The following is an 18,724-nucleotide window of genomic DNA, read 5'->3' as shown; positions in this document are numbered from 1 at the left end:
AACATCCATTTTTGTAAATATAAATACCTATATGACATTAACTTTATTTATTTTTAAATTTTGTCTGATTTTTTTTGTCTTTGATATATTATAGATTTTTAATCCTTGTATTTTATTGGCAACAGATTAAATGGTCAGAATAAATATCAAATGATTAAAATAAAAATAGCATATGGTCAGAATAAAAATATAGGATGATCAGAATTAAAATAATAAATGGTCATAAGTATATTATTCAGGGTCAGAATAAATATCAAATGGTTAAAATAAATTTAGCATACGGTCAGAATAAAAATATAGGACAATCAGAATTAAAATATATGACGATCATGTGAATTAAAAAATATTAAAACATTAATAAATATAAATAAGCAATACATTATTTATTTTAGAAATATCTCGCTCGCACCAAAACTGTTGACAGGTTAGGTGCGAGCGAGTGTTGGTCAGAACATTGAACACCCATGAATAACGCTTGGTTTGTTGTGTTGACATCTGACAATGTTGCGAGCCCAACCAAACATGTTGGCCCTAAAACACACTGATAATGACATTGAGTTTATGTATCAACATAAAACTGACATTGAGTTTAAAATACAGATCATATAATATAAATACTGTCTATTTTTTATAAATACTGACTGTAAAAATTGATTCTGACCATCTGTCAAAATAATTCTTATTATTTAATATAAATATTGACCAGTCTAATTTAAATTCTAACCATTTAATATTTATTCTGGCTGCTTATATTCTGACCTTTTTATATAAATTCTTTGTATTAAAATTCTGACCTAAAAAATACAAGCCTTTTTTATTAATTATTGTTTTGTTTTCATTATAAACTTTTTGTGAAATACAATACTTGTTAAATATAAAGTTCTACATTTGTTTCAAAAATTTTTATACCTTTCGAAATTAAACAATACACCTACCTTGTAAATATAATATTTTATAACATTATAGAATACATATTGATTTATTATAATAGAATATAAAATTAATTTATTATTCAATAAATAATATATAACATTCATTTATATTAAATGTTAACATTTTGTCGTATTAACGTTTGTTATTTAACATTATATCGGTTAACTTTTTGTCGTGTAACTGTTTTATGCTTTCATAAACAACTGCATACCATTAAACTTCTAAAAAGTTCCGTTTACTTAAAAAAAGACTTAACATTGAGAAACGCTTTTTAATGCCGACAAAGGATAACTATATTCAACATGTTTTTGTCACCAAAAATTAGTTACACATTGTTTGTTTTTCTTAAAATAGTAATAAAAAGGACTTTTGGAAATAGAGTAAATAACATTGATTTTTAAATAAAATATTCTGGAAAAAACATCATTGTATCAATAGCTAAAATTATAATCGATTATGCATTTGAGAGCTACGTGATGCAAACTATTATTTGAATTGCTTTATTAAAAAAAGATTTTCTAATGACACTCATGACACGAATAGTGCCAAGCATTTGACGTTGTGTTGAGAATAGAACCTCTAATTTTTTTGTAAATTATTTTTATCTTATTGAAGAATATGTGTGTGCACATTTTAACATTTTTTTTAATTTCACATGTATGTTGAAATGTATGTTGTTCATAAAATAATGTAAAAATAATAGTAGTTTGCTTATAAAATGGACATCAAACATTATTAAATTCTTTGTATCGAGAAATTACGTGATAATGTGAATGAACCGCACATAGTGAAATTTCACTTTCTTCTGTACAATAATAGACAAAAATATAATGATGATATCCCTATTATTACAAAGTTACAAATTTTTGTTGGATGCAATGTGCGTGTAACACCAAATACCAAAAACGGTTGTTATCATCTTTGGCATTGACACGGCAACTCGCTAATGTCCTTGCACTTACGTCACTGTATGTGTGTTTTTTTAATACCATTTATCAGGAGTTTGTGTGACTTTGAAGCGATAATGCTTGCTTCCTATTTGAGTTTACGTTTAAAACATACGGGAAAAAGAGTAAATATGAGTAAAGACAAACACATGACAAATCTGTCCTGGGCCGTTTTTAAAATCGCAAGGAAAAAATGGGGTTTGAAGGTTAATTCATATCATATATCCGTTGAACCATGTAGCTGTACTTGATAACAATAATTTATTTTTTATTTCTTCGATTTTCAGAGACCAAGCAGGAGTTAGAAGATTTGATGGCTGACATCAAGAAAACAGCTAACAAAGTTCGAGCCAAATTAAAAGGTAGTTATATTTGCTAATTTATATGAAACATTCGAATGATGTTATAATATAAATTTTCAATTACAGTTATAGAACAAAATATCGATCAAGAAGAACAAACCAATAAGTCTTCAGCCGATTTGCGGATAAGAAAGACACAGCATTCGACGCTGAGTCGCAAGTTTGTGGAGGTTATGAGCGAATATAACCGTACGCAAACGGATTATAGGGAACGATGCAAAGGTAGAATACAAAGACAACTAGAAATCACCGGTCGCACGACAACCAACGAAGAGCTCGAAGAAATGTTAGAACAAGGAAATTCGGCCGTTTTTACTCAAGGGGTATGACCGTTGATGATTTTTCATGCGTTATAAAGTAATTGAATATTTATTTATTTGTTTTAGATTATCATGGAAACTCAACAAGCCAAACAAACTTTAGCAGATATCGAAGCACGTCACGCTGACATCATTAAGCTCGAAAATTCAATCAGGGAATTACACGGGATGTTTATGGATATGGCGATGTTGGTCGAAAGCCAGGTCAGAATATAGTTTTTCTATTACGGTTTTCTTAGCGATAATTGAATGGAATTGTTCCGTCAATCTTGATAATTGACGGTGTCAATTATCTCATTGAAGAATGACAAGGAAATTAATGTCTGTTGACGATATTGAAGTACTGAGTCTTCTTTATTGTTAATTTTACGATATTTAATCAAATTCAAGGAAATTTCAGATTATTTTATGGGATATACTTTTCTTTAACAACAGATCATCGAGAAAGTGTAATTATAGTTTTAAAAATATGTACGCTGGTAAGATTGTCGGCAATAATTTATTATGGGGCAGTTTAATTTATTTGTCTCGAGAATGTTGTTGTAGTAGTTTGTCTTTGGTTTTTCCGTAAAAAAATACTTCATAAAGAAAATAAAATCCGACAGGGTGAAATGATAGATCGCATAGAATACCACGTGGAGCATGCGGTAGACTATGTGCAGACTGCCACACAAGAAACCAAGAAGGCTCTCAAATACCAGAGCAAAGCTCGTCGGGTGAGTCCCAAAAACTTCCAAATTATTTTACAAGCATTACTAATTTTTTTTTGTTTTTTTTTTCATCCATTATCCGATAATTTTCCTTTTTTACCCCCATAATTTATTGACATTCATGCTTGATGTTAATTTTTTTTATTATTTATTTTATGCTATTTTATTTTTTGCAAAAATAACATTTTTTATTATTTATTTTTTGTACTAACATATTATAACATATTAAAGTTTTTCATTTCCGATCTCATCGAATCATACTTTTCGTACGGTTATACTAACTCGCTTGCTTAATTTTTAAGTTTCACATAACTTAATGATCGTTGTCGTTTTTCAACCTCTTATCGTTCTACTGTTGTTTATTTTTTATATTCACAACTCTATGTGTACTTATGTTCGACTTTTGTAATATGCCTTTGTCATTTTCTGGACTGTGTTAACTAACGCTTTACATATTCATTATTAATACTTGACATATAAATTATAACAATATTTTATAAGTGTGGTTTATGCGTGTTCGATGTATATTTATGTATATATTATTAAGTATTTATTCACCTCCACTGTCTTTATAACTGGACTTTCTAATATCTTATATATGATAAATCGATAATAAAACGAAATAAAAATATGGTTTTAAATACATTGTAATATGACTGTAACCAACGCCGCTGATTCTTCAACAATTCCTTTACTAATATCTTCCTAACTCTCTCAACTTCCATCATAAAGGGTTTGTTTTTTCCTATAATGCTTTCTATACTAAAATTTGCGTGTGGAATGTGATGTCCTATCCTATCGTTAAAATTAAACCCTGGGTAACCTACTGTCGGATTCGCTGATGGTGGTTAACGATTCCGAACACCCACCCGACCGGTACTTCCTATCCCATCCCCAACAGGGTGAGTTGGTGAACAGGATTGAGTATCAAGTAACGCAAGCAGGGGAACATGTCGAAGATGCAGGTGAACAGCTACATATAGCCGAAAATTATCAACAGAAAGCTAGAAAGGTAACATGATAGGATATTCTACTCTCCTCTGCCGATTTTATCATTATATATCTAAATATACCTTTTTTATTATCACGTTATTTTTTTTAATTAATAGTAAATATTCGTAGCATGAAATACCCAGTCCTATTATTTGTGATACTTAGAATCTGCGAAATATATAAAAAATATCTGAAATTTTAATGAAAGTCTAAATTTAAACGATTTTTCAACATGTGGTCTAAGAAAGAAATGCTTTTGGAATGGTGTTGCTGCTTTAAAATTACACTGCTCATTGTGCAATGAAACTATTAAAATCTAAATCACATGTAAATATATCTGCTTGCTTTTGCACACACAATTTCACTGTATATTATACATATTTCACAGTTACACATTAATAATAATGTTAAATACTAACATAGTATATATAAGTAATATCTTATATAATAGTATTGATCAGATAGTGCTGAATGCTAAGTATGATTATTTAAAAAATACATATATGATAGAGATTGTATATAGTTGTAATCCTGCACTTAGATAATAATTCGTACAACAGACACCTGATGTTTGGTTTAATTGCTTTTACGAAGCAAATTCTAGTGTAATTACAAAAAAAACATTGAATTTTACATAGCTTAGTAAATAGAAAAGTATTTAAAATAGTATCGTAGCAATACAATTTATGGAATATATATTTTCGTGTGATGATGATAATGATATAATATCATAAATTTTGCTATGCTACGGTACTGTGCTGTATGTTATAAATACATTATAGTTTTTGTAACATTACAGCTGTAGTAGAATTTAGTTTTTGTTTTGCGTTTTCATCACTTTTCCCGAATTTTTGATTTCAGAAAAAAGTCTTCATCATTATCTGCCTCTCAATTACATTGATAATTTTAATTATCATCTTGGCCACGACACTCTAATGAAAGATGTGCTACGCATTGACTAGCGAACGCATCACAATGATCATCAGTTAATCATAAATAAATATTTATTATATACACATTATTATTATTTTATTTAAAATCGCATATACAGTTATAAAAACAATATGTTCTACATTATTATTATATTATGATGATTGAGGGTAACTTCCTTATTGTTATTATATACCAGGCGATTGTGTATTATTTATAACAATATTTATTTTTCGATCATTTAATTTGTATTCGAAATGCTTGTATCAATAGTATTACCATCATGTTTTCATTGCCAATTTATATAGCTTTAAAAATGCACTTTCAGTTTAGTATATATTTAGATAGTTCTTGTTAAAGCATGGCGTAATTTTTCCTACATAATGCACAGCTTTATTATTTATCAAAGTTGAACATTTTACTGTTATTTCCGTTTATAATGTCATGACGGTAATGTTACATTTTTATGAACAATGTTAATTTTGTATATAAATACATAATGAAAACGTATATCAAATGTGATATAAATATAGTTTAAGATGCATTATTTACATTTTTGATTTGATTTTTACATCTCGGCTACGATTTTCGATGTGTAGACTGTGTTCAGGTGGTTTTGTATTATATGATTTATTTTAATTACTGTATTATGTATATTTAAATGACTTTATGTCAGTGGCGTAGCTATGGGGGGGGCGGAGGGGGCGGGCCGCCCCGGGCGGCACTTGCTTGGGGGCGGCATATTCGCGATGGGATCGTCTAGTGTGGTCCTTAACACTGAATGTACTAAAACATATATAAATCCACGAATAACAAGAGCTTAATAATAACCAATTTATTATTTAAAGAAATGCTGATTTTATGACCCTGCAAAAAATGTATGAGGGGGCGGCAATTTTAAGGATCGCCTTGGGCGGCACATACCCTAGCTACGCCACTGCTTTATGTTTGAAGCAATTTTACTACTAGAACACAAGGACATAAAAAAGTCGTTAAAATTATGGTACTATAAGTCTTGAATCAATATTAGACATTACATTTACATACTTTTAATTGAATGCAAAAATCTTTGTACGTTATTATGCAGTAAATATTTTTTGTTTTATTTTGCTACAACCAAAGTATAAAACGAGCCAGAAAAATCGTTTGTTTGAGTTTGATGCGACGTAACTGTATTTGACATAATGCACAATTTTAAAATGTTATGTATTTTTGTTAAAAAAATACTAGTCTTACAGATACTTAATTTCTGCATATATAGTATGAAACCACAAAAAAATGGATGTGTCTGATTATGATTCTAGACGTCACAAATGTTTATGTCTTCCTCTTCTATTCAGTTGACGCTTACACTTTTATGCACAACATACATACAATAACCCTCTTATACAAAAATGTATGTTTACATTAAAAATAATTTATACTCGTCGCTTTGAATAGAAGCATTGAAATGTATCAAAGATAAAATAAGTTTTGTTCAGTGTTAATAAATATTGTATACGTAATAGTTGAAATGGCACTGAATTTATTAAAGCTTTCGTTGTAGTACTGATACTATTATAATACAAATTTAAATAAAAATGTACTTACTTTACTATTAGTATGATAATATTTGTCTGAAAGTTTGTTATTCGTAGATTAAAATTAAACTCATCAAACTTTCATGACATATATTATCATTTTTGGTGTATTTAAGTATTGTTTATTGTATAATAAAAATAAATTTTGGCTACGTATATTTCAAAGAGCTAAGATAATGTTGTTTGATAATCAGATTGTGTTTGCTATTCAATGTTGATCTTCGTTTATAGCAAAAATGTATTATATTTTTAAAGTTTCCTAAAGATATTATTGTATGTTTAATGAATGTGTCACATTTATTTTAATAATATATTATTAAACGTTAACTATTGAACCATTAATCTACCTGTCTTTCAAAACTAATAATGTGTATTCCTCCAAAATTGTTTTCGTTACAATATGATGTTTGTGATCATATGACAATAAGTTCATTTGTGATTATTGTGATTTCCATATTTAATTTAATGGAAATTGAAGCAATAAAAACATAATATGGCTATACAAAATTATTTTTAGCGGAGTGACTTACCATATTTTATTTTTCAATGTTAAATTTGTATGAGGAAAAGTTGTAGAGAGACATATCCGTAATCTTATTTACAAAATTACGCACATAAATATGTTTATTTTAACTAGCGAGTTAAATGTGATTTAGAAATATATTATTAATTTCTGATTCAATCAATTCATACTATTACGACAATTCAACGAGCTTATGATTCCTTGTCGTGAGATTTTTATTTGATTTTAAACAATATCATATATCCTCGTCGAGGTGCCATTGTGAACGTAAACTACTTTTGTTAATTATATATTTAAATAAATAATTCTAACAATTGCATATATGTACGTATCATGCAACGTTGATATTCACACTAGGCTCTATACGGCTTAATATTTTACGAAGGTCTTCTTATATAATATATATTTATTGAATGTGATAAATATGTTTTTTTTTTATTTGTTAATAACTAAAAGATTTCGCTGTTTTTGTTATAAATATTTTTTCCTAAACAATGTATATAATCTTTATAGTATAATTTATTATTACATTACACTTTCATTTTATTTAAAAATATATATATTTCTGTATTATCTAAATTTATTTCACCAGTTTTTAACTGTAAATATTTTATTGATTATATTTATTTAATTTTATGTTGTTTTTTTTTATTTTAACTTTATTTTTTACTAATAAATTATTTTAGATTCGGGCTACGTTTCTGTATTGACAACGTCCATTAAATGGCAAAGGCATTTATGTATTTTAATATTTTTTTATATACACATTGTATGTACATATATTTAAAATAAGTAAAAATCCTATAAATTATTAGTGTATTGAGAATCATGTCTAAGATATTGTTGCTTGACCCTCGCAGAAGAAAATTATGATCTTAATCTGTCTGACGGTGTTGGGCGTCATGGTGGCCGGCTACGTTTCCAGTTACTTCATATAAGAACGTCACGAATTCTGAAGGTAATATCACCGTTCACATTGTCTCGACTAATTCTTTTTTCTTTTCTTTATGTTTAATGACGCGAGCAGAAGAAGATAATGATTATGATTTGCTTGGCCATATTGGCCGTCGTGCTCGCGTCGACCATCGGCGGCTACTTTGGGATGTGAACTGTCTGAGGTTTGGTCACGGGACAAGATTTTTTTATTGTAACTGTCACCACTCACAATCTGTCGATACGATCCGTTTGACCAGTAGAATTGTACTTGTGATAGTTTTGTCTCGTGATCCCGAAAGCAAAGCGGGATCTTCGTTCATTGTGCACATAACCTATTTGATACATACGTATATATTTTCTATTGATACGTTAATTAATTATCGATAAAGATGTACAATTTCATTTGTATTGCCAGGAAAGGATTATAATGTGTGCTCAAATAAGCAAACCAATCCCTATAGACACCGCACTAAAAGTAAAGCTAGTGTAATATGGACAAGCAGAGTGGCACATTTTTTGAAATCGTCTATGTTAAACATCTATAGATTATCATCTAGATTAATATTCACTATAACAATATATATATAGTGCTTTAAAATATAAATGCATACCCATATAGAAATTACACAAGTTACACTTGTGAAATAATTGATATAGTAATAAATTAAATATAATATTTTGCCGTTTTGGTTATGCTATATTCAACGAATTCATATTTTAAACCCCACAATAAAATAATTTATTAATTTTATTCATATAAATGCAATCATTTATTATTATGGATTTACATAAATATAGAACTACATTATAAGAGGGCGAATGAAATGATAACCTTAAATATATTTTGTCTCATAATTTTTTTAATTAAAAATGTAAAATGACATTATATTTTGGTGTCCATTACAGTTTCCAGCTTTTAGAAAATGCCTCAAGGAAAATCTGAAAATCTAGCATTGTTATTATGTAACAAATTTGCATATATCATACTGGTAAAAAATAATCAGCATATTTATACCTACAGAAGTTTCTGACTGATAATAGTGAACTCAGTAACAATTCTTAGGAAGCCATCATCCTTTAAGTGTTTAAAAAGTTCCTATCAGACGTTAATACATAATTTTTCATTTCTGAAGTTGATGTGATGTTCTTATAATGACATCTCTAGAAATATCTTCACAATTTCAAATGCTGCAATTGACTCCTATGTCACTGCGTAGTGTCTTTCTAGTCCACTTATACAATTGCTGGAGTGACAGACATGTATCACCATACTGAACTTTTATTTTTTGATTAATTTCAATGTAAAGGAATTCATTCACTACTCAATAAGCACATAGAAAAGTACTGCTACACCTTGGTGTATATTACAAGTGCAGTGTCCATTTAAAGTTAATGCTGCTGTGCTTTCGTGTTGCTTGTCTGATTCGTACTGCTACTCTAAACTATATGTAATACTGCTGTCAGTTAGCATTGTATTGAATTTTGGGTTTTCATTTGACTCACCCTCTGGAAGTATATATTGTAATGGCATATAAATTGTGTATCTGGAAAAAATAGTATAAAATAATATAAATATATAAAGAAAAAATAAAGCTTATTATCTAATAAAATAATATTGCCCGTCAACGTTTTGATTCCAAGCGCCTTAACAAAATAATTTTGCTCAATGATACAAATTAAATCAGTAAGCAAAATAGCAGCGTTAAATCATTGTCACCGTTAGTAAACTTGGAAATGGATTTATTGTTTCATGATAGATTTGTTACTGAAGAGCAATTCATCTAATAGTTCATTTCATTGTATTATGTTAATATGTTATATTATATTATATTTACATACATGCATGCAGTTTTTGATATTATAAGCTCTGATTTTCAAATGTGCCACTCAGCATTTTTAGTTTATAAGGCATTAATTAGTTAACACGACAAATGATAATTTATTGCAAAGAAGCGAATATTCAACGAATATGCAATCAGTTTGTTTCCGTTGATGCAACTTAGTCTCTTCGCGGCAATTTTCAGTATTCACTTCTTTGCAGTTGTGTAGCTTATGTGACACGACAATATATTGACATGACTTTATGTTGTAGGCATTGCACCTGTCGTACTGGCGCCCGGCCCTTCTACCACCACCTCTGTGTTTGTCTCTGTTATTCACACCAATGATCCGTAATGTCTTTGATTTAATGTGCCGTTCGGTGATGTCACGTTTGTTTGTGTCCAGCGAAATGATGCACTTCCATTTGTATACATATCTCTAAAAATAGTTGAGCATTTATAAAAACAACGTATCTTAGAGGAGCACCGACCTTAACCGACCCATAGTTGTATGCGATACGTGCACAATCGAGAGAAAAAAATCGGTGTTCTTTTTCTGTTCGTTAATGTTTTTCAGTTACCGACCTGTTATGGCACATGCAAAAGCATCCGTTAGAACCCAATACGTACCACGAGTATATCAGAATATTTTCTGCTGTTCTTCTCTAATAATGCAGTAAATTGTATAACGTTATATATCAAAACATTGTGAGTTACATTAATGGAAAACTTGCTGTAGCAATAATTAATAATTTTATGAAAAATAACATTTGTGTAATATATGATTACATTTAAAGTGTGATATATATTTAAATTGTATGCACACGTTACATATTCGAAAGCGTACGATCTCTCACTTAGCGAGATGTCGTACGAGTAAAGTGGGTGTGCATACATTAGTATGCGTGCCTCCACGAGACTGTTTGTGTGCGCAGATGTGTTCATGAGCATGCTTGTGCAATTTGTGTGCGGTTACGCTATGATTTTGTTAAGTTTTCTTGTAGATTCATTTATGTTCGTTTTTTGTATTACATACATTTATTTATATATATATATATATATATATATATATATATATATATATATATATATATATATGTATGCATATGTATATATATATACATATACATACATACATATATATATATATATATATATATATATATATATATATATATTTATTCAAGAAAAAAAGTATATTGAAAGGTTTTTATAAACTGTACAGTTACAAAGAAGTGTAGTTGTTATAGCTAGATGAATTTTTAAAAAGAATAATTCACTTGATTTATATATACACATACATACATATATATATATATATGTATATATATATATATATATATATATATATATACACACACATATATATGTATATATATACATATGTCTATCTATCTATATATATATATATATATATATATATATATTATACAGAAAACGGTCGTCGCGTAAAATGTCGACGGATAAAAGTTGAATTAAAAATATCACGCGACATCGGTGCAGCGACGCTCACGTTAGAATTTTTATGGCATGATTCAAATTTATGTATTTGGCTTAATTCTTGATGTATTTCAAATGAACGTATAAATAATGTTATATAATAAATAATATATTCTTTTAGATGTAATTGTGGTTATATATTATAAACTTGTTCTATATCTTTAATAAACTGTTATACATACAATACATACACGTATATGCAAAATATATTTGCATATGTATTTATATATATATGTATTTATATACGTATACATATAAATATATATTCACAAAGTGTTCTACGAAAGATTCAAATTATATAATTATAAATGTTTCATTGACGATTCAGATTTAATTACATATGCATATGTATGTTATATGAATAAATGTAAAACGGTTGCTATAAATTTATTTCATGTTTGCCGAGCGAAATATTTTGGATCGCAATAAAATATAAAAATAACTATTAAAAAAAATAACAATAAAAATAAGGAGCGGCCTAGTATTATGATATAATACATTCTGATGTTAATTGATCCTTCGGAGGTGTAATTTTTGAAATATTGCATGATATGAATTTATCGCAATCCGAACGAGTGTTCGTGTTTTTGAAAATGTTGCAAGTTTTTTCTATAATATATTGTTTCTGTGTCGTCTGCTTATACATATATATATATATATATATATATATATATATATATATATATATATATATATATATATATATATATATATATATATATATATACATATATATATATATATATACATATATATATATATATATATATATATATATATATATATATATATATATATATATATATATATATACAAATATATATATATATTTTATTAGTATTGTCATTATTGATTCTCCATGTGTGTTTCACATATAAAGAAAAAAATATGCTGAAAGCAATCGCATAGAAGTGTTTAACATTTTGAATATAAATGTAGACTTCTATCTAGATGCCTTTATAATATAGTTTTTAAGTATTATTAAACGTTGGTATAAATGAATGTCGACGGTATGACTGCGTTGAATGAAATATAATCCGATCAAAAGCGGGAAAATACTCTGCCTATGTTGCCATGTCAATTCTCGTCCTGCTGTGTCTCCCGTCTTCCTCGTGAGGCATGATCGGTCGTGTTATGATTTGCTAGTTAGAATTTAAAAATACCCTGAACCGATTGTAACGGAACTAACTCGTAAGTCATGCACAACGGTCTCTTTGACGAGACGTTTTTCAAACTATTCGCAAATTACGATACATACATATACATTGCGCTGTTAATTTTTTTTATTTGTAATTAAATATCATTGTACAAATTTACCAAATTGTTAATTAATCAAAAGACGATGATGATATTAGTGTCTAGGTTTTTAGGTTTGTACATATTTAAAATTATATATATATATATATATAAAATATTTTCTAGTCAGCTTTCTATTGTTTATTTTTAATTTTTTTTATAGACTTAAAGTTTGTATTATTAAATCAATTATTATATATAATATGCGTTATATATTTTTTGTTAATTTCATAAAATATCTCGAATGTATATTTCCTTAGCTGACTTTTTATGTATTTAAAATTAAAAATGAAAAACATGGGGATATGAGAATTAAACGCAAAGAAAATTAAAAACTTTTTTAAAATATTGTAATATTCTAGACTAGTTCAGATTCTTAAGTGTCAATTTGGTAGTTTTCATTCCATCGATAGAAAATAAGTTGTTGAAGCGTGTATACAACGGTCGATTCGAGCAATATGGCTGGTCTCTCTCCATGTTCTTGGTTCGGTTTTGTATATTAGTTTATTTTTGTCTCAAAATTGTTGTACTTAATGTGAAAGTTTCTCCGATTAATTGCGAACTGAAAAAATAATAATGGGATGAAATAGTTAATTTTTATAGGGAAATTATATATTGTATATTTATATAAGATACTTCAAAGCATTCTCTCATTAATATTCATAATAAACGGTGTTTTCTGCCTATATATCTCTCTCAATGTTGTTTGATTTCATTCAACCCCTCACACTAACATATAACTTTATTCACACAAAGGTATATAAGTTGAGCTCAGTGAAGTTCTTGAAAGATGCTGCAAAGATATTTTATTAAAAATATCAAACAATATCTTTTTAAATAAATATCCAAATAATTTACTACTTTAAAAGGTGCGGCATCTACTGAGCTTGCACTAATTGGAGTCGTAATAAAATATATGTTTTCTATTTTTATTTACTTTTGTTATTCAGTGGAACCAACGTGTCGAAAATCTTCTCAATATCACCTCAAGACTGTCTGGTTTAAGCCGAATTTAATGAAGTATGCATTTGTACTCATGCTTATGCTCATGAATTCATATGCTCTTAGGTAAGGTGATCAGATTTTGAAAATATCAGAGGACACTAAAAATAAAAGTCTTTATTGCAGCTATTTTTTAAGGAAAAATTGTTACAGGAGCTCAAAAAGGAAGTCATCTGGTCACCTTATTTTAGGGCCTATTCCTTTATTTTATTTACACAATGCGACATTTGACACAATGACATAGGAAAGGATAGGGGGGGGGGGGTTAAAATTTCACAAAAAACATGTCACATAATTTATGGAAGTTGCCTCACGTCATTTATTCTTCTTGAACCGCTTCAGTGATTTTTTGAACATTATTTCAATCAGATACAAACTTTGGGATATTTGATTCATCAAATACATCCAAGTTTATATCAACCGGTTTTAAAGTTTGCTTCAATAGAGTATTAAGCTCCCGATTCTTCTCAATTAATCGGTTAATAAAATTTGTTCAGTTGCTCCTTTCTCAGATATAAAACCTGTCCATTCTTTAGATATCTACCAGTATATGTGGTCCAGATGTAACGGCTTCGCCTATTGGATTTATTTCTGTATTAGTGTAGCATTGTTGTCATGCTGTTTCTGTCGAAGAGTGTGCTTTAATTAACATATAAAGGTGCAGCACTGAATAAAATCCAAGTTTATGAGTGGTTTTCTCATTTTAGACAGGATGAAATATAGTTTGAAAATTAAGCCAAACTGACAAATATGTATGCAAAAAGTTCGTAGAACTTGTCACTATAAAATCAAGTAGTTGTGGACTAACCTAGTGTAGTAACCTGGACTTCCGATCAATCAATTTTGACCCAAGATTTGAATAAAAAATATTTTGAAGCAAAATTTATGTTTCGCTTGCTTACAGTTGAACAAAAAAACCATCAATTAATTGTGCGATAAGATTTGAAAAAAGTCCTTAAACATAAGACTTGGTTCGGATCCCTCAAATAAAAATAAGGCATTAAAGAGGTTAAACAGGTGCTAAATGACATTAAGCTGAAGAACAGAACAAACGAATTTTCATTGAATACTACCTATTTGATGCTTTCAATATAGCTTTGAGAAGTACAGTAACCCCCCCCCCCCCTCCCATAACACAGTAAGTTGGGGATGTGCTATTTGGGTGCCCGTTACTTTACGTGTGAGCGAGCTAAAGGCAGGATATCTCATGAGTATTTTCTAGTCTCCTAACTACATGCATCCAAATAGCAGGTCTCCAATTTAGCATGTTATTGGGGGTCTACTGTGCTGAAAATTTTTATTGTTAGAAGTTGGATAGTAAAAATAAATGTAATTCCATGTGAAAATGTATAATTCTAATCAATCGAAATATATATAATTTAGCAAAGTAATAAAAATAGATTCTTTGGGTATAAATTTGATCTTATGAATTATGAATTCTTAGAACAAAGCACTTCATCGTCTATAGTAGATACGATCTTTGCATCGTGTATCTTCTTGTAATCATATTGGCCTTGACGTGATGTATGCTCAGGTCCGTGCAATGCAGATTCTTTTATAAATTGCACTACTACATCTTCAGAAACCGCAGACATTTGAAGTTTACGTCCCCACGTGACCAGAGCTAATGACTAAAATTTCATAAAATATTTATAACACGTACTAAAAATAATACACTAATTATCAACAAATTACCCGCTCAGGTGTTAACAGATTAAATGGAGTTATGACGTGTCTATACAGGCAATTTGTGACAAGGGTGCGCAATTTGTTAACTTCGCGTCTGTTGGCGCACGGATGATACAACATTGCGACTGCTCCGTGCTCCAAGTTGTGGAGCCATCTTTGCTTCGGAAGGAATTCGTATTCGCCCCATTTAGCCCATAATGGACGATGAGTACCACTGGAATGGCATCAATTTTCGATTAAAGATCGTTAAACACCTATGAAGAATACGTAATTACACTTAACCTATATATAATGATACGTACAATGTTGGAATGTCCTCATCGTAAAATATCGACTTATTCATGCAAGCGTGAGCTGCCTAAAAATAAAATATTTTATGAGTAATTTAACTGATAGTAAAATAAACATTACTTTAATTCACCACAAAAACTGTAAAAAATTAATATCCACAATTTGAGCTTTACTGCTCATTTATTAGTTACTGACCGTTTATTACAAAGTTATTAACTATTTATAATTATTTATTATTAACTGCAGACCATTTTATTTAAAAGTTACTGACTATTTAATTTGTTGCTATATTATTATCATATATTATACAACTTGATATACTATTAAATGTAAACTTACTAAAAATTAATGAAAATTGGCTGATGACCTAAAAAATTAGAACACCGTATAACATCAAGAGAACAAGTTACAAAGTACTAAAATATTATGAAAATGTTCATTTTAAATGGTGTCCAAAGATTTTTTTAATTGTACCTTAACAAGAAATATCACATTGATTAAGAATCGTTAACTAGAATAAATATAGTAGCTTTTATAGCTAATTTTGTAATACTGATTCGAAACACTTTTGTGATATTATTTTTTTTCTTAGTAAATTATTTTATTATATTTGTTAAAATATGTTTAAGAACTTTGTTGTGAAATTTTTATAGTAGAACTTATTTTTAGTATTGTCTTACATGATACATAGCTGGGATTTCTTGTATCTCATACAGTGGTTTTGTGTCGTAACTTGGCTCAAATAAAGAACGTTGTTCGTAGCATGTGTGATTTACTGGATCGTCTAACCAATCGATTTGTAAATGAATCTAAAAAACAAAAATCAAATTAAGCAATTAGCAATAAAAACAAATAAAACAAATATATTAAAAAAAAATACAGTGGCATTGTCACACAAATCGTTTGGAACACCCATTGGTATGTTTCCGTGATTTATAGTTTTTTCTGTTGTTGGAAGACTTGGTTTGTTAGGAAACCAATTTCCTGGCCAAGATTCTATGTCTGCTTCTAAATAAATAGCCACAAACTAATATGAAAAAATTATTCAACAATAATAAGTGTTTAAATGTTAGTCATGACTTACTTTGTGAATCAACAGGTAGGCAATCGACGTGGGAAATGTAAACGAAGCTTGAAACAAGTAATAGAACTCTATAAGCTGCCATGATTGTAGTACTATGTATACTAATACACTCCAGAATGTATTTATATGGTAAGATAATAGAAAAAGTTGGGGGTCAACTCATTTGTAAGAATTGTCAACATGACATATTAATTGGTCGTAACACAACTAATATTAGCCATAGATTTTGTTTAGTGATATAATAAATAAATGGTATCAGGCTATATAAATAGCAAAATATAATGAAATATAAAACATAGCAAGTTTGCTTATTGGGTTTAAACTTCTTTTCATCACTTACGAGGTTATATTGAACACAATTAATGATTTATTTTATTATATATATTATTAACACAAACTGATAATTAGTAAAAAGAGCGCGTTAACTGCAGAGAGACCGATTTTTTAAAAACATATATAGTGCCTTGACTTTTCGAGTTTAATTTATTTCGTGACGGAGCTTGTAAGGCGGTATGGGAGCTGAATTTAGATTTGTTATGGCCAAAACTGGTCGGCGCTGGAGTAGCATCGCGTGACGGTTTTCTCTCTCTCTACCGGCAAGCCCGCAAGGGTTCGGACGCGTGCCGTCGCGCGCGCGCCCCTTGTAATGTAAACACCGTTAATCTTCAATAAACATATTACTGCAGCGGCTCAATCTGTGTCTAATTGCCACCCGTCACCATCACCGTCCCTAAAGCGGCTTTCATAAATGATGTCACAGGTTTTTCATGAATATTTACCCCCCTTCTCCCTAAATCTATGACATCATTTATGGAAGCCGCCTAAATCAAATTATTTATATGGTAAATAAATTTTTCCCATTTAAATGAATTGAAATGGTAAATGAATAAATAAAACTAATGCTACAGTATATTTTTAAGTAACGCAATACTTTTTTGCTTTTATGTCGAGTCAAATTTAAAAAAATGCTTGTATCTCGAAAATCTCGTAAGTCATGTCTAACATATTTTAGCACGCAAATGTGATTGTTGTGTTACAATAAACTTTATCAACGTTTTTCAAAAGTAAACCGAATAGAAGTGGAACCCGAGATCAAAATACAATAAAACACTTCGGAACTTCGCCTCAGTTTTAATGTGCAGACATTAGAACCAGATCAATATTAATTATATCACAATAATAAAAATACGACTATAAATGTAAAATGATGACACAAGCATATCAACGAGTACGCTAAAGAAGTGGAAAATAATTTAACTAATAAGGATAAAACAAAGGCAATTATATTTATTGAGCATAGATATGTTTTACCATTGTTTCTCAAACGTTAACAGGGTCGTAGAATTGTAGGGGGCCTATTTATATATTTATTTTCTTAAGCCCAAAACTTGGCGGCACTCTGGTAATACTAACGTAACGGTGGCTGTTGGTGGACTTCGACGGATAGATAATGGGTGGTGGAGCCTCGTCCACCGTTCACTTTTTAACATTTACACTCAGTAAAATACTTCTGCAGCTGTTCAATTTGTGTTTGATTGAGCAAGACCGAAATCAAAATAATTGGCCATATTAGTGGCCATTAGATAAAAAAAAGGTTTTTGCTTAAAAAAATGAAAGCATTATGCTGGATAGCAGGATACTGATGTGAACTAAAAAAACGGTCATCTCGGAAATTTTGTGAAACCGGGACACATGGTAAGCCCAATCATTGATCTGATCCATGACTTATCATCATATGTGGGACAATTTCGTTCATTGTTACTATGCGATTTTCCTTCACGATGCCCTCAACTGCTGTAATGAACTAT

General features: G+C 29.2%; 2 protein-coding genes and 1 long non-coding RNA gene across 9 annotated transcripts in view; 1 reads left to right on the top strand and 2 right to left on the bottom strand.

The window, feature by feature from the left end:
* Positions 1-10,818, top strand: part of Syx1A (Syntaxin 1A) — an 89,429-nt gene extending 78,611 nt beyond the window's left edge. Inside the window, exons 4-9 of one of the 7 annotated variants that reach the window (XM_088183086.1) lie at positions 2,168-2,242; positions 2,309-2,565; positions 2,629-2,766; positions 3,168-3,278; positions 8,159-8,256; positions 10,327-10,818. In XM_088183086.1, the coding sequence (XP_088039212.1) occupies positions 2,168-2,242; positions 2,309-2,565; positions 2,629-2,766; positions 3,168-3,278; positions 8,159-8,236 (659 nt within the window). In that variant the 3' untranslated portion in view covers positions 8,237-8,256; positions 10,327-10,818. Of the gene's footprint in view, positions 1-2,167; positions 2,243-2,308; positions 2,566-2,628; positions 2,767-3,167; positions 3,279-3,503; positions 4,285-5,126; positions 7,935-8,158; positions 8,257-10,326 lie in introns of those variants that run through there. The other 6 variants (XM_088183088.1, XM_088183089.1, XM_088183091.1 and 3 more) reach the window with 6 other exon arrangements.
* Positions 8,973-9,740, bottom strand: LOC148236671 (uncharacterized). The gene is made up of 2 exons (XR_015809119.1): positions 9,250-9,740; positions 8,973-9,173 (listed from the first exon to the last, which is right to left on the bottom strand). It is a non-coding gene; the product is annotated as an uncharacterized LOC148236671 (long non-coding RNA).
* A 4,367-nt stretch (positions 10,819-15,185) lies between the features above and the next one.
* Positions 15,186-17,151, bottom strand: LOC148236669 (uncharacterized). The gene is made up of 6 exons (XM_088182456.1): positions 16,917-17,151; positions 16,713-16,840; positions 16,513-16,641; positions 15,844-15,899; positions 15,548-15,755; positions 15,186-15,483 (listed from the first exon to the last, which is right to left on the bottom strand). Exons 1-6 carry the CDS (start codon positions 16,996-16,998, stop codon positions 15,283-15,285), a joined length of 804 nt encoding a protein of 267 aa, XP_088038582.1. The 5' UTR covers positions 16,999-17,151; the 3' UTR covers positions 15,186-15,282.
* Between the last annotated feature and the right edge of the window lie 1,573 nt (positions 17,152-18,724).

This window comes from Plectrocnemia conspersa, unplaced genomic scaffold (genome assembly GCF_051122295.1).
Source record: "Plectrocnemia conspersa isolate PC_06_02 unplaced genomic scaffold, ASM5112229v1 ptg000003l, whole genome shotgun sequence".
Taxonomy (NCBI): Eukaryota; Metazoa; Arthropoda; class Insecta; order Trichoptera; family Polycentropodidae; genus Plectrocnemia; species Plectrocnemia conspersa.
Note: the sequence above shows the minus strand (reverse complement) of the source record. Positions and strands in the feature narration are given on the sequence as shown.

Coding starts and splice junctions, on each gene's coding strand:
- LOC148236669 (XM_088182456.1), bottom strand. CDS start 16,998: ATGGCAGCTTATAGAGTTCTATTACTTGTTTCAAGCTTCGTTTACATT. Junction 15,900..16,512: donor AAATCCCAGCTATGTATCAT/GTAAGACAATAC, acceptor TTTTATTTTTAG/GCAGCTCACGCTTGCATGAA. Junction 15,756..15,843: donor GATGAGGACATTCCAACATT/GTACGTATCATT, acceptor ATGCCATTCCAG/TGGTACTCATCGTCCATTAT.